Genomic DNA, 24423 nt, shown 5'->3' on the forward strand with positions numbered 1-24423 from the left:
TTCATATTAACTTCTATATTAATTAAGTTGTTCTTTGACCTTTTCAGTCCGTCATTCAAATTTGGTTCATATATTGTTTGAATTTCCACAGTGCATACTTATGAAATGGATATCTATTATCGAAATCAATCTGGACAATTTAAGTTAAATACTACTGTATAAATGAAATGACTCTTATGTGAAGTCTTAAATTTGAGACAAAAGAGAGATTTAATTTCCTTAACAATTCCAACTTAGCACAATTATAGGGCAATTAATTATGAATTTGTATCATATTTAAACTCTGATTATTTTATCCCATCGGATGAGTCCTAAATTATTTGTATACATATCTCGAGACATTAAATTAGATCTAAGCCATAAATAAATTTGGGATAGAAGAGAGATTTTATTTCTTTTACAGTTACAACTTAGCACAATTATAGGGTCATTAATTATGAATTTGTATCATATTTAAACTCTAATTTTTTTATCCCATGATCTCGGAGTCCTAAATTATTTGTATACATATCTCGTGGCATTAAATTAGATTTGAGTCATAAATTAATTTTGGGAGTTTCAATTAGGACCACTACTTAACACTCAAATTCTTCGAGATCAGTCTTCTTTATTACGTTAGATTGATTAGCAATGCTAGAGTATCCTAGATGTATGGGTGCGCAGTCATCTTGTAGTCATCTCGTACCTTGGTTATAGACTTTGTGAAGCAGTACACACGCACTTCCTTGGTTATTGGAGCGCCCAGATGCTGGAGCACAAATACTGCAGGCGCAGGCTAAATTTTGCGTAAATTGATATGCGCAATGAATGTGCATACGTAAAATAAGTCAGGTCGTTTGGGTTTTTTTTCTGTGTTAGAGGTAAATTTGACCTTTTACCATCCCTCTCAAAATTGATTTTGAGAGGTGATTAAAAGCGGAGAACTGTCATTTTCACTTGTTCTAGGCTATCTTTTCTTTTTGTTCAAATTGAATTCAGGTGTGTCAATTGTTATAGTGTCATCTTTTTAATATGAAAAAAACAGAGAGAAAAAAATAATAATCATAAAATCATTTAGTTTTGTCTGTACTCTGTAGTCTGTATATACAAATATTGCCTATAATCACGTTCTCCTTTATTTTTTGCTTTAAGAAGATGAGGTAGTTCTATAGTTCTATATATTATATATATACACTGGCGAAAGCATTTTTTTAATAAGGATAACCAATTAAGTGATTAACCATAAACTCCTCCAGAATTGCCTTGTGTTTCTCCGACTGTCAGTGGTTTCGGATTTGCAGTTTTGCACTGGTGATTTGCATTGCAAAATTGACATACTACTACTGTACTAGCGTCACTTGTTGACCTACCAGACTAAAAATTGCATGACGCAGAGTGAAAGGTCCAGAGTCCAGACTACCGTAGTTTTTTTTTTTTTTTTTTTTTTTTATCTAATTCTAGCTTTATTTATTTCTATAAAAGTGTATATAATTAGCCATTTCCTTAAAATAAATGTCATGGTTCTTAGATTAGCGTGGGTCTTTGTAGTTTTCTGGTACATTTTTTTTTCTCTGCATTTTCCAACGCTATCACTTCACTTCACTGTTGCTCCATTCACGATGCTAATGGACTAATGGAGTCAGTACCCTTTAGTACTCTCTGACTACTCTCCCGTGTATAAAAAGATCGACTGTGAAGATTTTAAGGTTTGCTTTCTATATAAGAAGACAAGAAGAATATTCAGTACTGAACTTAACATATAGATGTATATTTAATGAGAGGCTAGATATTTCTTAATAAATCCCACTGTTTTTATCTACCATAAAGTTGTTTAAATTAGCATATTAAGCTTCCTTTAAGCATCCAAATCTCATCTTTTGGTCTTTTTGTTCCCTTGGGTGCAGCAACTTTTTCCCCATGTGTCCAGTCAAAGAATCTCGAGAATTTTTAAGTGAAAAGGTTTTGTCCAAGGATGGAGAAGAAGAAAATGAAGAGGGAAACAAGGGAGATAGAAACAAGACCTGTCATGGGTTTCTAGGAGGTCTTCCTTCGAAACAGGTAATCTTTCTCTTCGAGTTCACGACTTAATATGTGTATCTTTCTCTTTCTGCATTGTTTCAGTACTCACTACTCAGTATATAACACATGCGAGATCCATTATTTTAGGATTTATGTCTGTATAGTATTAGATCTCTTAGCTCTAGGGGTGATTTCGGATCCATCGGATTAACCTTTTTCGAATTTTTTCGGAACCTAATATGCTAGCCAAATCCGATTCAATTTTTTGTCGGTTTCAAATTATATTTCTAATTTCAGAAATTCAGAAATTTCAAAATAATTTGGAAATTTCGGAATACTTGATAAATTTTCACATATCTCTTTACTTTCAATTATTTTTGGAAAAAAAAAAAATTCGACATCGCTAAGTTTCAAAATATAGTAATACAACAGCAGTAAAACATTTTGGAACTTCCAAAAAACAAGACTGTAAGGAACTAACAAAAGCCTAATACATGTTAGCTAAAAGTCTTTATATGTCGGGAGCTAAAACATGTTACAAACTAAGACTTTATATGTCGGAGCTAGCCTTTACATGTTACAAACCAAGACTTCACATGTTAAGAGCTAGGTTATATTGTTTGTTTTGTTTTTGGAAGTAGAAAAACTAGAAAATGAATAAACGGTCGAGATCTAATCAAGTGGACAGTGGAGATTTATTAGTTTATAAGTACGTATTTTCAAAATAAATCGGCAATAATATCGGAAATTTCAGATCGATTGTATATCAAAACTTTCGGATCGATTTTTAGAGTTATATCCGAATCCGATTCAATGTTTTTTCGGAATTTTTGAAAATCGGATATCGGACCATGCAAACTACACCTAGAGCCGGACTAATTTTGGGTCGGATTTTGGCAAAATCAGAAATTCGGCAAAAGATACCCCTACTTAGTTCTCATGAGTACCATTGAAATCAAAATTTTGGGAAAATTTTCCAAGTCTTGAAGGATTCTCCAAGATGTCCATTAGAAATTCAAATCACTGGCTCACCGCCGATAGGAAGATCTTCTGAATGGAAGTTTCCTCCCATTATTTTTTTTCCCTTGATGACTCCCCGACATTTTAACTCATTCCGAAGAAATAAATTATAAGTACCGTGTTTCAGTAGTCAACGATCAAATGAGAATGAGGGAATTGTGTCATTGACAACGGTACATTGGATCGTTTGACTATTGAAACGCAGTATTTGTCCTAAGCTAGATTAGGGAGCTTGTTGAGTATGTACTTATGTATGTAACTGCTGCCAAGATAAATGCCAATTAATCATATATTGCATAACTTAAGTTGAAAATTTTGCTAATGGAGCAAAATAAATATTTAAACACTTCCTTCCATTTTTACTCTACAATTCTACCTTAGAGTCATTTATAGCTCTTTGGTTTATGAAACCAAATTGTAGAACATAGATCATGTATTTAGTGCTAGTTACCTCCCTCCCACACATTATTAGTTGCAACCCCAGTTGTAAGATCTAACAGCTATGAGATGAAATTTTTTTTTCACGTGAAAAAGCATTATCATTGGATCTTACAAATGGGGGGTATCTCTAATATTTTTGAAAATGAAAATAACACTAATTGCAACTAATAATAGGGGTATTCCTAACTAAACCCTGTATTTATTGTGAAGTTAAAACTGCATTTCTATTAGCAGCATAGGCATTATATTGGAACTTGGAAGCAATCTCAAAGTCCTGAAGTATTGACGTACTATGACTATAGTTGTTGCGTCCAAATAAAATGTTGGTCGACTCAATAGACCCATAAGAGTAGACAACATGGTATTTGGGTCCTGGAGTAAGAAGCATTCCTCAAATCTCCCATCGGAATTGTAAAAGGGGCATGATACATTATAATCATCATCTCAAACGTGCCTGTGTGTTCGTAAGTGTGGCTGTGGGCACGGATGTGCGTATGTGTTTAAAACAATGACAATATTTATCTGAATTGGTGCAGGTGCTAGAGGAACTCAAGTCACTTGGAAGAATTGCCTGCCCAATCGTCATAACGAGCTTACTTTTGCACGCCAAATCTATAATTTCCATGCTATTCTTGGGGCATCTTGGTAACGTTGAGTTAGCTGGGGGCACACTCTCAATGGGGTTTGCTAACATCACCGGCTACTCAATCATCAAAGGACTAGCCATGGGCATGGAACCAATATGTTGTCAAGCCTATGGAGCCAAAAGGTGGAGTGTTCTTAGCCAAGCCTACCAAAAGACCCTTCTTCTTCTGTTACTTGCAACCATACCCATATCACTACTATGGCTAAATATGGAAGAACTACTACTATGGTCTGGTCAGGACCCTGACATTACATCAGTTGCTAAAGTCTATATTACTTTTTCCATTCCCGACTTGTTAGGCCAAGCCAACTTCTATCCATTGAGGATATTCTTAAGAAGCCAATGCCTGACTAAACCTATAACTATTGCCTCCTTTTGTGCAATAGTCCTCCACCTTCCCATCAACTACTTTCTTGTGATGTATTTGAATATGGGAGTGGAGGGAGTTGCTCTGGCCTCATCTTGGTTCACCTTAAACCTGAACTTAATCTTGTTAGTATACCTGGCTATTTCGAAAGCAGTGTTAAAACCTTGGAGCACAGAAGCATCGATGTGGTGCTTCCAAGGATGGAAAACCTTAGTGGCTCTAGCAGTGCCCAGTGTACTGTCTGTCTGCTTGGAGTGGTGGTGGTATGAAGTGATGCTACTTCTAAGTGGTTTATTGATCAACCCCAAGGCCAGTGTAGCTGCAATGGGTATCCTCATACAAGTAACAGGCTTAATCTATGTGTTTCCCTCATCGTTGAGTTTGGGCACGTCAACACGTGTGGGACATGAACTGGGTGCTGATCAACCCGCTAGTGCACGATTTGCATCCATTATCGGGATCGCTGTTGCAGCTTCTTGTGGACTCTCAGCCTTTGGTTTCACAATTATCTTGAGAAATAGTTTAGGAAAATTATTCACTAGTGAGCCAGAGGTCGTCGAGTTGACGTCTATTGTGCTACCAATATTGGGATTTTGTGAACTTGGGAACTGTCCTCAGACAGTTGCCTGTGGAGTGCTTACGGGGTCTGCAAGACCGAAGGTGGGAGCAAAAATAAATTTCACGTCTTTTTATCTGATTGGATTGCCGTTGGCAATTCTTCTAGGCTTCCAACTCAAGGTTGGATTTGTTGGGCTGTGGTTTGGGCTTGTTGCCGCTCAGATGTCATGCATGTGTTTCATGGTGTACACAATAATTTGCACCGACTGGAATTACCAGGCTAAGAGAGCCAACGAGCTGACTTACAAGGCCGAGGGAAGCAAGGATGACCTGGAAGCATATCTTCTACGTTGATACCTCTGGACTGCAAGGAAAAGGAAAAGTAAAACAAGGATGACTTGGACGCCTCCATGTTTCATTTGTTATAGACTTATTTCTCTAAATTCTTGGAAAACTTCCTGGCCTGATTTTAGCCTCTCAGAAAATGGCAATTGAACAATACATAAAATATTGTTGAGCAATTATGGTTCGCTTGGCTGAAACATCCAAAACACTAGAGGTTGATTTTTTTTTTTTTTTTTTTTTTTTTTTTTCTATAAACTGAGATTGATGACACTAATCAAATGATTTTCTTTTAGTGGTAAAATGACATTAATCTTAAAAAAATTCGGGGAAACGCAGGAAATTATGAGCATTTTCCTTACCTTGGTTTGTGATATGGAAAATAAGCTGCTTTTCTGCTTGAACGTCTAAATACCTGGCCACTCCATTCGAAGCAGTGTAGTGGCAAGAGAACTCTGCAAATGACATTAGGACCATATCTGCATGTCTAAACTCTGAAGTAATGGAGATGTTTAAAACTTTTAATAAGGAATAGTTCCAAATGACTTACTTGGCTCATAGCCTCATACTATGTACATGCGTATACAGAGACAATTACAGGCTTCTATCAGGTCTGACATAAGCCATCGGCCGTAGAGAAAAGGGACAACAAAAAACACAATAAGAAAATGAAGTATACAAGTCATCTAATCAGATGCAAGATTAATTTAATAGAAAATTAATTTGGCGCAAGACTTGCAGAAATGGTTGGCACGCCATGTTCGTATACTGGTAATAACCCAAATATTTTGGAGTTCTAATCTGCATCAAGAATTACAAACTCAAATTTAAGCCTAATAGAAACATCCTGGAGTCCTTGACTAGTATTATGATTAATAAGGAAGAAACTAATAAATCATTTCTCCTCAGCGTGCAGACAACCCAATACAGATTGGTAAATCAGGAAGCCCACTTACAAGAATCAATGGTTTGCATATCGAGCTCATACAATCAGGATACCGAAAAAATGCAACAGATAATATATTCATTCCCTTCAACTTCCAAGCAACTTTTATGACTGAAGGAGTTCCATAAGATCTCAAACAAATGAAAACAGAGACTGCTTGAAGTGTGAGAACTTCCTTTTGCTCACATCTCATTGCTTGAACAGTGTCCCGACATGCATTAATAAGATTGGAGAGATTATGCACGTAGATCTTTGTCTGAGTTCCACACTGGAGCTTTTGTGTCAACACCATCATTTGCAACCCCAGATCCGTTTTCTATGCTTATCAAAGGATCTGATTCACTTTCTTTTGCCTACAAAAAGACCAATAGAGGCTGATGATATATATTCAACAACTTGATAAGCAGAAATTTTTGCATCTAGCTCTCCGGATTCAGGATTAGTATCATGCATTTAATATATCAAATATTGGTTAACAAGAAAAAGAAACATGCGGAAAACTATGAAGTTGCAACTCTCTTTACAATTGACCAACTCAAGATAGGAAAACTATGAACTTTTTGCAACTTAAAACCTCTTTACAAAATTGACCTTGAGACTTAGAGAGAGTCCATCTATTAGTAAGGTATATCTTAAGAATAGGTAGGGATAATGTACACCTCAAGGGGAGTCCCCTTCCAATTAGGCATATTTCTAAAAAGAAATTCTCACGCTTCTCATGTAGCTTTAGCTTCTCCAATGATCCAAATTCATTTTAGCTTCTTCAATGATCCAAATTCTATTTTACGTAATGATGCTTCTAGGAAGATGTTCCCGTAGCAACTTTCAAAGCTAACTAAAAAAAATACACTGGTAGGTGCCTTGATTGGAAAAAAAACTATGAGCAGTCAATCTCAGCTTGGTTGATTTCATATCATCAAGGTTCTTTAATAGATACTTGAATATTTCAAAGAAGATCCTCCAAATTCTTTTGCTATTGAAACCCAAGAGTGAAAGTTGTCAGCAAATCAACACTATTGACTTCTGAATGAGTAAACATGCCAGCAAAATTTTAACATTAACTCAAAGGTGGAAATTTGACACTATTACCGGACCAATACCTTTCCTTTTCTATCCCCCTTCCCCTTTTTTAAGGTTCTTTGTGTTATGGGGATTTTAGATTCTTTCTACATTGAAACCCTCAAACTTCTAGACTGTAACTTAGGAGTTAGTAGCCTACACTGCGCGTCTTTAGAACTATAATCGTCTCCCAAAAAGTTGTTACATTGGAGGGCTACTCCTGCAATCTACCAGATGTACTTGATGACAACTTTATCTTTCCTTGACGCATACTTTCATCCATCTGAACATCCTCATCTCTACTAGACTAATCTGATAACAACGCTAAATCCTTCATGCTGTATATCATAATTCAGAACCACATGTAGTTGCATCACATTAAAAAGGCGTTATCTAAATATGTCGGGTGAGCTTCGTTATTTAACCAAATGCACGCTTCACATATACTAAAATATGTCTGTTGTACATGCTGACGCTGATATTCCATCACATGTTGATCAAATCACTCAGAAACAACTGCAACAGACTTAATTAAGTGCAAGGCAGAGTAGTACCTGGGATAATTGTGGAGATGCTTCGCTAGCTTTTTGTTGGCTCTCAACCGTGCAAAAGTAAGAATAAAGGACCATACCAACTAAAGCAATCAGGATTCCAAGAATGTTTCTCCAGTTGAAAGGGTCACGAAGTAGAATGTAACCAAAACCCAAAACAAGGCATGTTTTCAGATGTCCAAGGACCTGATATGTCACCGGAGACGTCTTCCCAATCACGAGAAATGTACTAAAGTTCACAGAGACAGAGATCAAGCAAGATAGAACTATAAAAACCTGTAACAAATAAATACTGAAATGGTTCAGAATTCTAAATCTACTATTGTGGCCAGACAAATAATGTTGTAGTCATTTGATGCTCACCAGAACTTGAGGTGTATACTTGAAAAATAAAACATTTTGGTTCGTCAGAAGCAAATCAAGGAATGGACCAATGATAAACAGGGTCATTGCTTGATAAGGGCAAGATTGATACAAAAGTTGTGTCGAAGAAACTTTGAATCTCTTTTGAATAGTATTTGTCATCTGGAATGAACTGGTTAAGATCTTTAACAAGAGAACAAAGAGAAGAAACTGCAACTGCAACAGTGTAGGGAGAGTAAGATAAAATATAACAAAAACTGTGTCACAACTACACTTAACTACCACTGATCATAGACTACCCGTAGTTTACTCGAAACTCAGTGAGTGAATATTTTACTTTGCTCTAACATTAATCAGAGATCCCTTATATTTTTTAGAATGCTATGGCACTTCTCTCCAGACTAAAAGTAAATGAGGATGAAGGTAACTCTTGACAACCATTTTACAGTATCCAATTCCAATTCTCGAAATTGTCCCATATAAGGACCTTTTGTCATATTTACTTCATAATAAACCAGAATAAAGTGATGATCGATCAATTGAATCAACATCCTACCGCCTTGAGAGACCTTTTGTTAAGCCACATAATTAATAAAACACGACAATACGACATACTATTCTCAAAGCCAACTAACATAGATAGGCTAGAATTTTCTTCTGCTTAATTTTGTTTAAAATTTTGAAAAGTGAAAATCACCCCAACAAAGAAGCTATTTCTCATGAGGTTGTGCAATCAATACAGTGCTCAGTAACCATAATGCATGTGCAGGTTAACAACTAACTGCGGATGTGCAACATAATATTACTTATTTTGCACAGTTGGTGAAATCTATCAAAATGAGTAAACACAAATGAAGGCTACTGCAATTTAGGATACAATTTGAGCTACGCATGTTGTGAGAACAGCAAGCAGGGACAGGACAGAACCAAGAACATTGAGCTGCAAATCCGTCACAGTTGCAATTCCAACACCCAAAAGAAGAATGGAAAGGGAGAACTGGATAGTCCTACTGCAAGAAGGACAAATTTAATTCTGTCAGCCCTGATAGTTGCATCCGGACAATAAGTATGCAACTGAAATCGATTACAAAAAACCAATAAAGCCTAAAACTTCAGCAAGCACAAACATAACGGTAATAACTGTCACCAAAGAAGTAAAGATGGAAAATGACTATAAATTTTTGCACTTTAATGATGAGTATGAACAAGGGTACATACAGATTAGCGGGTTGAGGGGGAGGGGAGGAAGGTACGTACTGAAGAGGTCTAGTAGTCTAACTGGCATAAAAGGATTATCACATCATAAAAAGGAGCTATTTGAAGACTGGACATAAAGCATACATAAAAAATTTAAAAAAATATTAAAAAAAAAAAAAAAAAAAAAAAACTACAAATACTTACTACTACTATAGCATTTTCTGTTTCCCTTTTCAAGATAGATGACCATGTTTGTATAAGGTTTCATAAGACAAGATGACTATCAGAAAGCTCCTATTAAAGCGTGAAAAGTGGAAACAGAAAAAATAACATAAATGCAGACTGATATGACAGAGGGTTGTTGCGGAACTAAAGCCACAAAACGTAGGGATGATAAACATATCGGGCATCTTGAATATAACAAGTATCACAAAAAGTGAGTTTAAACAAGTGGCAACTTGTAAACCTTTGGGAAGCCTCAAGATGCCATTGGTGATACTCCTCGTGAGAGTAGGTAGACCACAAGCTTATTCATTGCAAAATTTCTCAATCAATGTAGTATTGGTTAGGGTACACAGGTGCTTATGCAGTTCTACCATAACAGTCCTCCGCTCCTAATAAATCCTTTTTTCACCCAAAAAGAAATGTATCACCCCTCTGTGATTCTATGAGGCATCTACTTAAACAGTGTGGATAATTTTTTAGGGGATTCTCAGGAAGAGGGTATACATTGTAGGAATTACGCATTCAATTTCGTTGGACTTGACACTTTTTTCTTTGGATGTAAGCTTGCACCTTGCTCTTTAAAGTAGATATTAGACCTTCAAGCCATTGTTTTAACCTGTAATGTCTCTAAAAAATGTTGTTTATCAAAGAAAAGTGTGGCTATTCTTTGTCACAAAACTCCATTGTCTGTTAGTGAGTTGGTCTTGTCCCTAAGATGAAAGCCTTAAATTAATGCCAAAAATCTCCAATAAGGTACCTGTAATTCAACAATCGTGACAGAATACGAAGCTGAAGCAAGATTCCGAAATTGACAAATTGCAAATGATTACATATAGGTCCATAGCGATAAGTGGAAGGAACAGTCAACCAAGTATAGGTCAAGATGACTGTCGGATAGAATACACAATCCTGATAGACGTAAAAATATTTAAGGGAAGAGATAAATAATTTCAAAAGGGGGGGTAATCATGACGCATGAAATGGAAAATATGGTCTTGACTGTCCATACATGACAGATGGATGGCCAAGTTGGTACTCCTGACTGTCTTGTGCACATATGCACCAATCGAGCATCCATCAATCATTAAAATACTGTTAAACTTTGTGATTCTTCTTGCACAGTACTTTGTTAATTGACTAATTCACTATATTAAAATTTTGTACTTGAGATTTGGAAAAGAAAAGGCAAGGGAAAGAGAAGAGAAGTGAGATACTGTAGATATCTCCGTCAAAACTAAGTACAATTACGTGCATCACCTGGAAAAACTTAAATAAAAAGCTGGCAATGCTTCATTCTAATAATTTTGACAGGATGAAAAAACTGACCTGAATTGCTTCCTAAAGAAAAGGGTCTCCAAAAGAACAGTACAAGGAATTATTGCCAGCTTTGTCATCTGAAATATGAAATAAATGGAGCTAGAAATCAACATGTATTTCTTATATTTAATCAAAGTACATTTAACTAAAGAATAGCTTTTACACTGTAAAGAGTCAAAAATCTTCTTCATGAAAAAAATAGATGCAACTCCAAATTTTCTTGAATGAAAAACTATACAGAACATTAGCACATGGTTTTCGAGGGAAAGTGAAAAAAGGCACCTTGTGACAGAGACTGAGAGATAGGGGGTAGTGGGGTACATACATAATACATTTTAATGGTCAATACTCAGAACTCTTATTTACCAGACAAAAAAAAAAGAGAAAAAAGTTTGATTATAGAATTTGGGGAGTGGATGAGAGTCCTCCAAGTGGTCCATGTTGTAAATAAAAATGTGAAACAAAGGAGGAAGAAAAACTAATATGCATCTTAGGAGGAGAGATGTTATTGGTAAAAATAGTAATAATACAATTTCTAATATTTGAAACTTATCAATTTCAAAATGCAAAAGTTATATATCTAATTATCCATAAATTGTCTTTCAATAAAGCTGCAAGATTCAAACGGGACAATTAAAGAGTACCAAATTTGAACAAATAAATAAAATATAAGTGTATAAGACAAGTGTAACGTAAGCAATGAGGTCAAAGGCGCCAATGTTTTTAGCCTACCACCCCACACCTTGTATTGTCCCCTCATTTTGGGTGGGGCCCTTACATGCTTGCCAACCTTGTCATCTCCGCCTCCCTTATGAAGGGACAAACATTATATCCACAACATGAAACATATTTTGCCAGGTAATATCAAATCATACTTCCCGAATAACGTTTAGAAATTGGTCTGAAAGTAGCTAGCAACCATTGCTCAACATTTTACAGTACCTTACCAAAAGATTTGACTTATGAATATCAAATGACCACACTTCTGTGTTTTAAGATTGGGGGATGGTTATATGAACTCCATCTTATAGTAACTCCAAAGTTACTCCATTCTTAAAAATGGACTTACAAGATGAATTGATGGCTAATTGTTTGTGGAGATATACATCACATGATGGAAAAAACACCCCACAAAAAAACAGCTCAATTAAATATGTTTAACTTTGTCAAAAGTTGTTATGAAGTTAAAAAAATTTAGGTCATTGGATAATTTCGTAATATTCTAAACTATTTTTGACAAGGTTGTACATCTTCGAATGAACTGATTTTTTGTGAAGATGATCTCGATTGTGTGGAGAACTGGAGAACATCTAGGGCTGGAAATGGTGCGGGTTTTGACCCGAATCCGACCCGATCCAAACCCATTTCAACAGGTTTGGAAAAGTCGAATAAGAAAATGGGTCGGATATAGATTATCCATTTTAATTCGGATTCAAATATGGTTTTACTCTAAACGGTTCGGATCCTCCTAGATCCGAATCCAAAATATAAAATTTTGTTAATATATCTTTCAAATAATAATAGGTCTCTCTTGTTTGTAGACACGTGGGTGATTGAGAACTTGTGGTTCGCAATTCGGGTCGAATCCGATTATCCCATTTACAGAAATGGTTCGGATATGGTATGCCATTTTGGATCCATTCGGGTCATGGATCCGGATCTGGTTTTGTATTGAAAAAATGGATCTGGGCATGGATATAGTCTGATCCGACCCGAACCCGCTCCATTTCCAGCCCTAAGAACATCTTCACCAAAAATCAGCTTCTAATTCATTGTATTTAGTGGTGGAGTAACTTTAGAATCACTTTAAGTGGAGTTCATATAACCACCCCCTTTAAGATGTGTACACTAAAATAGTACGCCCAATGTTGTCAACTCCTAAATCGAAACGGGAATTGTTTTCCATTTTTACCGAATGTAAATCGTATCGAGTCATAAATCGTAAGATTCAAGCCATAATATATATAGGGGTTGTAAAATTTTTACATATATGAATATACCATAAGAAAACTACTAATCACTTGGAGTTTGGAGTGTAAGAAAGTAGAAACCCTAAGAGAAATCCCCAAATCTCCATTCCATAGTCGAAATTTATGAAAAAATACTGAAATTTCGTTGAAAATGGGTGAAATTTGTCTAATTTTCGAAATATAATATGGGCTTAAATTATATGGACCTGACCCAAGTCTTATTAAGTTGGGTTGGACCTAACCCAGGTCCATAACTCCAAAGCTCTAATAACCCAGGTCCATAACTCTAACCATGGACCTGAACAACCTAACCCATGTCCATACTCTAATAACCCTTCGTTCTCTTCGTTCTCAAGAAGAAAAAAATTGAGGAGACCAGACCACAAAAAAAAAAAAAGAAAATAAAATAGAAATAGAAGAAGAAGAATTAGAAGTAGAAGAAGGTGTATAAAAACATACCTGGTAAGTTCTCTGATTTCTTTCTATCTTCTCATTTTTATTTTATTTTTTTCTCTTGATCTGTACCTGTTCCTGTTTTTTGGAATCCACGGAATCGTTATTATTTCCGATTCCTACGATTTTGCAATTCGAATCCCGATTTTTGACCGATTCCTGTCACTAACGATTTGTTGGTACGATTCTGATCTTTTGAATTACGACTCGACTCGTACGATTCAAGTCGAGAATCGTACGATTCAAGTCGAGAATCGTACGACTTTGATAACTATGGGTACGCCCAACTAAAAGGATAGACAACAGTAAAGCACTGCACAACTGAGATATTGAGTGGAAACGCATGCATACTAACATTGGACACTGTCCACTGAGTCACTACACAATTATTAAGATTAGAAATAAAATTACCTGATAAAATCCAACAGAGTTGAATCCCAAGCTAAGATTCAAAAGCCCTATAGATATACCATTAAGTATACCAAAGCCCATTACTGCTCTCGCATCGAATGGTTTATGCTCAAATAACTTCATCTTTAACGCCCCATGAAGCGAACAGAACGTAACTAGAAGATGCCAGCTTGTCAAAGTTGTGGCTGCACAAAACACAGATAAATAAGCACATCAAGCTCCTATGGCAAAACCAAACTTCTTCTAACACCATTGCAGTAACATCCCGGAAACATATGCATCATAAAATTAGGAAGTCAAAGAATAATTATTCCCCCATATGGCTTCCTCTTTCAACACTTCAAAGCAAGAGATAGCAGTGAAAATGTTCATGATAGAGAAAGAAGAAAAAAGGGTGCCATTTATACGAGAAATACTTTTCTACCACCTAATTATAATACACAGGATGGGAACAAAGACAAAGCCATATATCCAGTGACCTTATTTTGGGTATCACTACCAAATGTCCCCATCGAAAAATTTAGTCAGAAAAATGAACTCGGCTGAGATAATAAGGTATTGGTTATGGTCCGTTTAAGAACACCTTTTCAACCCCTTTTTTTTCCTTTTTTTTTTTTTCCTCCATATCCCTTTTCATATCCTAAAATCTACAACAGAGCACAACAACAATCAATTTCTTACATTTGATACATTTTCATTCTTTATCAGTTAACTCAGTGATTGTCTTACCTAGCCTTTAGTAAAATTCGACATTGTCAATACATACAACTTGACATATCCCAAAAATCATGACCAATACTATCAAATCCTTCTTCTTTGTCCATACGAAGTATTAAGCATACCCTAGTGATATATATAATGCAGGGTGATATATATCATGTCACAAGTTGCAAGTGACCAAAGTATCTCTAAATTAGTAAATTGATTTTCTGATTTCAACCGAATCACATTTCAATCATAAAGATCTCGGTAGAGGAATGTTCTAGCGATTGGGAAGTATTACTAAATATTATAAAAACTAGTTTTGACAAATGCCAATTCTCATTCCACTAAGCATATGTATACTAAATCCAGCTAGATTGACACATTCTTCTTGTCGATCACAAATGTGGTATAATAACTATCTATACACCAGAACTCAACAGATCTACCAATGCAAAACTAAATACTCACCGAAATGGAAGCCGAGAGTGGTAATGAGCGCTTTATTACAAATGACTATCGAGACCGACGAAACAACTGAGAGACTCAAAGCCCCAACCGTCCCCAGCTGAAATTTTGCGCCATCACTCATCTTTGTTGTATCTTTAATTCCCCTTGTTCAAATGAGATCTATAACTTATACTAAACCTCATAAACAGATATACATATATATATATCCTTGAATTCGAACCTCATTCCTCAAAAAAAAAAAAATTCTTACTTCAAATCAGCTACACAACATAAAAAGTAGAAAAAAATCAGAATTCATATCGGAATAAATGAAATTTAATACAATTTCGGCATTTTAAAAACCTAGATCTGCACTGGAATAGTGTAACAAATAATATAACAAAGTCGGTGCATTTTAAAAGCTATTATAATTTTCCAATGCCTGTTAAAAATATAAAATGAAACTTACTTTTGGAGCATTTTATTCGTTTGAGGAAATGAGGATTCTTTTTGTTTTCTTTTTGAGTTTCAATTAACTCTTTTTCGAAAGTTGAAAAAATGTAAAGAGAGAAAGAGAGAAACGGACGGATTTCGGGTTTGGGAGAAAAATAATTGCTCCATTTTTAACGCCGGCTTATAAGTAGGTCATTCATGTTTGCAAGCAACGCGGTTGTTGTACACATACAGCGCTCTGTTGAAATATTAAATCAATAATAATAATAATAATAATAATAATTCATACAAGAGCATTTTTAAGTGAGATATTATCCTAACACCAAACACTACACTAAATTTCCAATAACCAAATTTTCAATAATTTGGTGTTTTTTCATCTTCACGAGAGACATATGCTGATTAAAACACCAAAAAAACCAAACCAAATATCAAATCGGCCAAAATTTGGTTACAGCTTTAGTGTTGTATCAAATCTCTCTGGTTTTTAAACCGCATGGGCTTAGATTAGAGTGTGGCCTTCAATCACACGGTTATGTGAAAACCGCGTGAGAGATTTGGAAAAAAAAAAAGAATAAAGTTGATGTGTCGATGTCACATCACGCGGTTTTTGGAAAGTTGTGTGGGCTTTAACTTTTTAAAATGGGTTTAGTGGCACGATTTTTTGAAAAAGCGTCGGCTATATATAAAGACGGTTTATCCAAAACCGCGTCATTTCATGTCGAATATTCGATGTTTTCCTTAAATTGTTTGGTGTTTTTTTGGTTTAGTTCAAAATTTTAGTGTTTTATTGGTTTCTCTAATAAAATGCTCTAATCATGCTTGCTGGTTAATTTGTCAAATTTCATAATTTTCTATTAAGTGGTTGGGCTCGTTACTTTTGGTACAATCAGTTCTGGCTGTATATAAAACTAGACAGCATTTGTTTATATCGAAGAAATCAGAAATGGGTCATTGACTCTCTCCCTAGTTGCCATTTTTTCATTTTCTTATAACTTGAGGCACTACCAACAGTGCTCACTTAATATTATTAAACTTCTTCAGTTGCGTTTGGTATGAAAGCAAATTTAGATTACTGGACTTCTGGTGGTGTTTTGGTAGGTGCTCTTGGAGCTTTGCTGCAAAAATAGCCATTGAATTCAACAAACTTTACAGCCACAATTAACGACAACTCCAGAAGAAATTCCGGAAAAGATGGCGTCGGTGACAAGTCTGGAGTGAAGTTTATACCACGAAATGACCAGACGCTAAGAACAATTATGTTGGGACGTTGTATCGACATATTTGAACAGCAGTAATAAACGATTGAATTACTTAACGTAATGTCCTAATCTATCTAATAAGATAGGGTTTTTTTTTCCACTACAGGACAAAACTATAATAAAGGACGGTCCAGATTAATCTAGAACCATCAAATACTGTGCTCTTATTTTCTCCGAGAACGTGTTGGCAGCTATTAATAAATCAAAGTTGATCCATGAGCCGAAAAACAACAGGTCAACAGAGCTCTAGCATCATTTTCTGCTTTGTTTTGTTTATTGCAACAACATAAAATTGATTAAAACAAATATTGTTGTTGGGGTGAATCGTCACTGATGCAACCATCTTGGAGTAAAGTCATCCTATTTGTTGTCTTAGAATTTACTCATAGAGGTATTGTATGCATGCCCAAACATAATTGCAACTAGTGCCGAAGGCCTTTAATGCATAGGTGAAACGTGCCGAAGGCATGCCGGTGAGTGTCTTTAAGACACGGGGCATATTCTAGTCACTTAATAATCTACACTCAAAAACTAATCAGAGTAGTATCTATAACTAATACTGGATTAAACTAGTCCTTGTTTATATGATCTAGGCATCCACCAATAAAGTTCCCAGACATCTGACTATCTGAGAATTTATTGAGAAAAAAAAATGAGTTACGCCAGTTACAATGATAAAGTCACTCCAGCGTTCAGCCCAACCACAAAAAGGGGTTTTTGGTGTGTCATGTACTCGTGTGGTAGTGGGTGGATTCAGCTCTAAGACATGAGCAACCTTTTCCTCATTTAAATCAACCTTTTCCTTCTTTCTACACAACCAATTAAAGTACCCAAGGTAAAGATCCAGGCATGTGGCTGTAGCCGGAGTCACCGGAAGTATGAAATACGGCTGGGCTGAAGTTAACTATTGCTCCTTTTTGGTAAATATTTGAGCATTGTGCTAACACTTTGCATCAGGGTCGGAGCGAGGAATTTCGTAAAACTGAATGAGCGAAAAGAAAGCCGACCTTAAGGTCTACAATCTCTCGGTGATTGAAGTTTCAGTGATTTCAATTCTGTAAGTCATTGACAGGGACGATTTATGTATGTATTGAAATCCCAGTTTGTTTCTGCACTCAAGTCGTCTACCTCTACAAAGTGTAGAATTAGCCATTAGGGATGTAAACGGGCCGGATTTGAACATGACTCATCTACATTCAGGCCCAGCCCAAAATACGCTTAAGTTTAGGAGGTCCAAGTCTAGAGTAGGTCCCATCCAGATAAATCGGATTGGGCCTGACCCAAGTCCGTTGGGATTAAATGGAAACAATTTCCCTCTTTTAATTTGTTAATTCTCTAAAAATTAAATGAAATAGAATGTGGTAGGATTATAGGACTCAAACCCAACTCCCAAGCATTATGTGTGGCACTACATAACTTTTTTTTTTTTTAATTTTTTTATTTTGATAATTCCATATTTGTGGCACTACATAACTAATCCACTGATTCCCTCTTCAACCCTCATTCGACGGTAAACTTTAAGCAAAACTCTCTCTTAGTTTTTGGCACTAAAAGACAACAACCAATTTCAATCTATTTGGGGAACCCAATTTGTCTCAACAGAGTAACAAACCCGATATTTCTGAGACTGCAAAACATACTTAGGTCATGGAAGGCATCTACCCTCTCTCAAGCGGGTAGATTGACACTCATCAACGCGGTTTGCTCCGCAATTCCTACTCACCAGATGGCGGTTTTTAAACTACCATAAGTGATTACTCAGCCCATTGATATACATTGGCATGCATTTCTCTAGGGACATGAAGTAAACAATGAAAAAATGCACTCGGTTAACTGGGAAATGATCGATAAACCAAAGCTAAAGGGAGTTATAAGAGTCCACAATCTACAACAGACAAATCTAGCCCTCCTAGCTAAAAAAGGTTAGGAAGTCATTACAAGCGGCAGATCACTATGGGTTGATATTGTCAAGGCAAAATACCTTCGAAGTCCAGACTTCTTAACAGTGTGCCCCAAACCACTTGATTCTAGAGTATGGAGAGATATCCTCAAGGCCCGTATAATCCTTAATAAAGGATTGGGATGAGCGATAGGCAATGGATCATCAATCCACCTTTTAACTGAGAGCTGAATTCCAAGTAATAAAGGCATCACCGCTCCAATATACTCAAATCCCACCATCAAACCAATCTTCGTCTCGGACCTCATTGATAGTACCACAAGAAAATGGCGCTTAAAGATCATCTACCATTGCTGGCCGGCAAAAATTACAAAAAAATTTATCTCCATTCCACTTTCCCATAGTGAAAAACCTGACAGAATAATTTGGACTCTATCAATCAATGAGAAATATATAGTGAAATCAGGCTATCAAGCAATAAACTCATACCACACCACCCCTTTCTTTGATTGGAGAATCATATGGGAACTCCGATGTCCTCTGCGAGTGAAAGTATTCATGTGGAAACTTTCGCTAGATACTCTAAATTCATCATCTAATCTTTTCAAAATAGGGTTGAACTTTAACCCATACTGCATCTTCTGCAAAAGCCACCCAGATACCGCACAACACTTATTCCATGACTGCCCATTCACCCAGACCATATGGAGAACTAGTCTAATCCCCCAAATTGCATATATACCATTCAATGAATGATAAACGTAAAATTACTAATTCTACTCACAAATAGAATGATAAAATTCCAACGAAAGTAAAACTAAAACTGAACTTGTACTATATTTATCAAAGATTTATTCTACTCTCGAATCTATCGCAATAGAGTTGGAGTAAAAAATTTGTTCCACTCCTTAGTTCTTTAGTATTAACATTTTCTATTATTATTGGTCATATCCAAAGTTAATGAGAGTAATGGTGGAAATTATACTACGATGTGAATTCAACTACAAGATACGAATAACGAAATGACGGAAAATACTAAGGTTTGAATCTAGATAAAGAATTAGGGGGGATTGAATCCACATTGAATCCAACTTAATAAACTAGCGTAGATTGTTGTAATCAAATTCTTACGTTCTTACGATAAGAATTAGATGTTCTAATCCCTAATCATTCATGGCAATCTCTACCAACTAATGACTAGCATGTGAGGAAGTTCTACCCATTCTCATGACGAATCAACTACCTTCTAGAGTGGAATAGACTCTTACAACGATTCTACACTACACAATCAAGTTTTCATCAAGGCTTCATCAAACCCCTCTAATGGAGGTTTAGCCTTGATTCATAAAACTATCATTTCTCATGGAATTCAAACAAGACATCATATAAAGATTCTAATAAATAATTCAAAACTAAACTAATAACTATGAAATAATTAACAACTAAGATTAAAATTAATTATAACGAATTTAATAATTAAACTAGATTATGATTAACTAATTATGAAATAAAGACAACTAATTTATGAATTTAACAATACTAAAACTAAATAAGACTTTAATTAATAAACTAAATTGGAATGAAAATGAATACTTTATTATGAACTAATATTGATTATAAAATAATAATCTACTTGTTCTAACACTAATTAATTGAAAGGTAAAACTAGATCTAACAACAATAATTGAAAACTAATTAATGGAATAAAACTTCAAAACTAGATCTAGAATTCTCTCCAATGGCTACTTGCTACCTAACCTAAGTATATCCTCAGAGTTAAGTCTTGAGAGTGGAATGTTTTGGGCTGAAAAATCGAGCCCAAAACCCAATCTCTTTAGTCCACAGGGACCTTTTCAGTTGGATATGACTTCAACAGACTTTTGTCCACTTTTGCTCCTATAATTTGGTCAAGATTTGGACCATTGGAAAGCTCTTTCCGATCCGGTCGTTTTGACATAAGGTAGGCCTAATTCTGAGGCCTGAGTCCAAAGATACAAATCTTTGGAAGTTCTGTTGACTTTTGTGTGTTGTTTCTGCCTACGTTGACTTTGACTTTTCAGCTTTTGACCGAGCTTTACAAAGGTTTTTCCTCCTTTAATCTTAGACTTTAATCACATAACTTCTTAGCAACTAACCCTTGCTCATTTATCTCACCAAAGTGGTACATTTCTGCACATAATTGACTTTAATGCTTGAAATACATAAAAGCACGTAATCAGCATTAACTTTTATTTATTACTTGCATAATTGGTCTAAAAGTATTATTGTTAAAGGGTTAAAACTACAGTTTTGAGCTCTTATCAATGAAACACCACAGATATGGATAAATATGATCCATAACTTGATAAGAAATCAGCATATCAATATACCCTTTGTTAATCATCTGGTGGAACATCTAAAATAGTAGAAATGCAATTTTGTTTGAACACAAAAGGTGACACCTCAAGGCACACTCAGAGCTAGCCATCCTTTTTTAGAAGTACAAAGGATGCCCAGACACTACTCATTAAAATCAATAGACAAAAACAACTCATTCATCTCTACTAGAAGCCTCATACAACTCCATACATCACTTTAAACATAGATGGTGCTTGTCATGGAAACCCAAGTCCTTCGGATTTGGGATGTGTACTAAGGAATTATGACGGTGGTTTCGTTGCTGCTTCAGTAGATTTTGTACCTATCTGCACATCTTTCCTTGCCGAAGCTTTGGCAATGAAACTAGGTCTCTATCTAGCTATCTCCTATCGCATCACACATACACACATCCAAAGTAACTCGAAGGCCTTGATATGCTGCATTAAGGGAGATGGCAAGACAGTCCATGGGAAGCAGTTGGAATAATAAAGGATATTCAACAACTCATCTCCTTATTTCAAAAATATATCCCTCAATCACATCTACAAAGAAGGCAACTCCATAACATACACTTTGGTACAACATGACATTACTTTAGCTAGATACATGAGTTGGCATGGTAGACCACCTGAAATCATTTGTAAAAAACTCTATTTCGACTCTATGGGTGTTTCGACGCCCAGATTAATATAAACAATATGCAAAAATTTGAGGGGGGGAAAACTAATCCACTAGACCTCATTTTTTTTCTTATTAATAATATTTGTTAAAAAGTTACAACTATTTAATTGTAAATAATACAAAACATTTTAGTATTTGGGCACCGGATATGGATCTATTCAAAACTAGCTCAATAGACTTAGATTGAGTCAAAATCCCCGCATCCTCATAAAAGCAAAGTGGGAAGTGGCAAATTTCACTCCTCATTCGGAATTTCACTCCCTAAATATAGAGAGTGATTTTGAGGAATGCAGAATTGATTCTACACCATATGAATTGGAGTCAAATGGGAAAATACAAACAATGTAGAATACCGATTCAAGGTGGAGAATCGATTAATTAGTGGACGTTACCTTATTAGAACATGAGTGAGGAACCCATGCCGCCTTCCTCATCGGAATGGCTTAATCCATTCCCATAGAACCTAACACCCCAATAGGGGAACTATGATTGGCTTGATCCCTAAATGGGTACGTAGGCAGCCACCCGACTCAGCCGCTTCCATAGAAAAACCCCTACCCCTTGTACTAGGAAATTGAGTGTGTAACCTGTTTTATTATCAATAAATTATGGTTAAATTATATTAGTACATGTGGAGCATGATTTAAATTTGTTGGTAATATTGATTAACATTGCCTGCTAACGTGTTCCGTAAAATGCCGGTAATTGATACACTTACAAGTATTTCACAAGAAAACGGTAAGATTCGCGGTGCAGCTGAAAGGTAAGCAAACTTTATCTTTGGTATTAATTTTTTATTTCAAGTTGATTATTATTTATTGACTACGTATCTAACGTGTAGTATTGGAGTTTCTTCATAGGGACGAATAGGTGCTTCGTAAGACAAGGCAACAGGTATACGAGATTTTTAAAGAAAAATCTAACGTGCACTCTAAGCATTATGGCTAAGGCGATCATCTAGAAAGCTTACAAGGAAGTACATTAGGTTCAATCGATTTTGTTAAGTTGTTTTGTAATAATTTAGGTATTTCCTTATTTGTCTTTAATTACGAAGTCATATTAGAATGCATTAATTAATGAGAAGTTATGACGATAATTGGGTAAAAGATCGGTTTCGGGGCAACAGCTACTTGATTTAACTGGCATTTGTCGAGATGGTTAAGTAGCCGGTGCCACGAATCAATATCTTTTAGTAGTTGGGTTTACGGCTGAGGTTTTAATATATTAAATGGAAGTATATTATTTGATTTTCAGGTTAGGACAGGTTGTAAATCTATGAAATGTTAAAAATACAAAGGAAATTTTGCCGAATTTTTGTTATAACGCGATGTTTATGGGGGGTTTTATATTTTAGTTCTAGTTTGGACTCGTGTGAGTCAAACTTGCTCACGTATTGGTTTATTAGATGGTTGAATATTTGGATCGAGCTCTTTTATCTTAATATTCAATTGTCTGGAAAACATATATCTGGTTAATTAGTTTATGAGATATGAGTGCCAACTAGGGGTGTCAAAATGGCCCTCAAGCCCTCGGCTTGCCCGCGCCTGACCTAGTCCTTGGGCCGAAAAAGCCCTCAAAATAAGGTTCTCACACATTCGAGGCTCGACCCTCAAACCTTTAAGGAGGGGTAAGGGCCAAGACTTTGAAGCTTAGGAAGCCCCCTCACTAGGCCCTCAACATTTATAACATGTATTTATTGATCGATTTATATTGTTTTCATTTTATGAATTGATTTAGTTAATCCTAATTGACAAATATAACTGTAATATGTTTTTTAGTAGCTTAAAATTTTAATTGTGAAGTGAGTACAATTTTATCATTTTTAACAACTTTTTTTATATTTATTTTGTTTAATAAATATTCAAATATATGACATAGTGCTCGGCCCTCAAGTTTGGCTCTCAAGCCCGGCCCTCTCAAGAGGGTTGAGGGACAGGTAAGGGATTTGAGATTTAAGCATTGGCTGACCCTCAAACTATGAGGTCTTTGGTGTTTGAGAGCCAGGCCAACCGACCCGGCCTATTTGACACCCCTAGCGCCAAGGTAAATTTTTGCTCAAATTTTGTTAGAAATTTACAATGCCCAATTGCCTGTGCCATCCAAAGAAGAAAAAGTTTGATGCTAGATAAATAGTTAGGTTAGTCCACTTACGAACATGAAGTGACTCTTGGGACAGATCGGGGGAAAAAATAACTCTTAGAACCATCTTTTTTTTAACCACTTACAATGACGAAGTAGATGAAAGGTCAAGTATATCATTGACGCAAAATTAAAAACGACTCAGGTAGATGAAAAATCAAGTATACCCTTGGCACGAAATAATAAACGGCCCGGTGTATATAGTATGAACAATGATTGTTTATACTTATCTCATATCTCAACATGCACTATGAATAATTATTGTTTATACCGAATATAATGTATAATCAATAAGAACACCTATTGGAGTATGAATAATCACTGTTCACACGTATTGGAATATGAACAATCACCTATTTGGGGTATGAATAATCACTATTCATATCTCAACATGAACTAGGGGTGGGCAATAGGCCGGGTCGGGCTAGCCCGGCCCTAAACATTTAAAGCCTTTCAGTTATTTATTAGGGCCCCGCCCTAAAGTCCCCCCATTGGGTTGGGTCGGGCCGGTCATAAGTCTAAATTTCAATCCCCGACCCTACCCTAAGCCCTTTTAATAGTTTAGGGGCGGTCGGGTCGGCCTATATATATTTCTTCTTTTATCAGATCGGTTT

The 24423-nt window shown here is 35.8% G+C and overlaps 2 protein-coding genes and 1 long non-coding RNA gene across 3 annotated transcripts; 2 read left to right on the top strand and 1 right to left on the bottom strand.

Annotated features, from left to right (window-relative positions):
• Window positions 1–1833: 1833 nt before the first annotated feature.
• Window positions 1834–5649, top strand: LOC147490195 (protein DETOXIFICATION 53-like). Its single transcript, XM_086570220.1, has 2 exons — window positions 1834–2037; window positions 3996–5649. Exons 1-2 carry the CDS (start codon window positions 1897–1899, stop codon window positions 5382–5384), a joined length of 1530 nt encoding a protein of 509 aa, XP_086426346.1. The 5' UTR covers window positions 1834–1896; the 3' UTR covers window positions 5385–5649.
• A 397-nt stretch (window positions 5650–6046) lies between these two features.
• LOC147490196 (UDP-xylose transporter 3) lies at window positions 6047–15688 on the bottom strand. Its single transcript, XM_086570222.1, has 8 exons — window positions 15486–15688; window positions 15038–15297; window positions 13865–14049; window positions 11040–11107; window positions 9169–9301; window positions 8292–8453; window positions 7932–8204; window positions 6047–6671 (listed from the first exon to the last, which is right to left on the bottom strand). Exons 2-8 carry the CDS (start codon window positions 15156–15158, stop codon window positions 6555–6557), a joined length of 1059 nt encoding a protein of 352 aa, XP_086426348.1. The 5' UTR covers window positions 15159–15297; window positions 15486–15688; the 3' UTR covers window positions 6047–6554.
• LOC147490197 (uncharacterized) lies at window positions 13334–16787 on the top strand. The gene is made up of 2 exons (XR_015200867.1): window positions 13334–13462; window positions 16571–16787. It is a non-coding gene; the product is annotated as an uncharacterized LOC147490197 (long non-coding RNA).
• Window positions 16788–24423: the final 7636 nt, after the last annotated feature.

The sequence above is a fragment of the Coptis chinensis genome, chromosome 7 (assembly GCF_015680905.1).
Source record: "Coptis chinensis isolate HL-2020 chromosome 7, ASM1568090v1, whole genome shotgun sequence".
Taxonomy (NCBI): Eukaryota; Viridiplantae; Streptophyta; class Magnoliopsida; order Ranunculales; family Ranunculaceae; genus Coptis; species Coptis chinensis.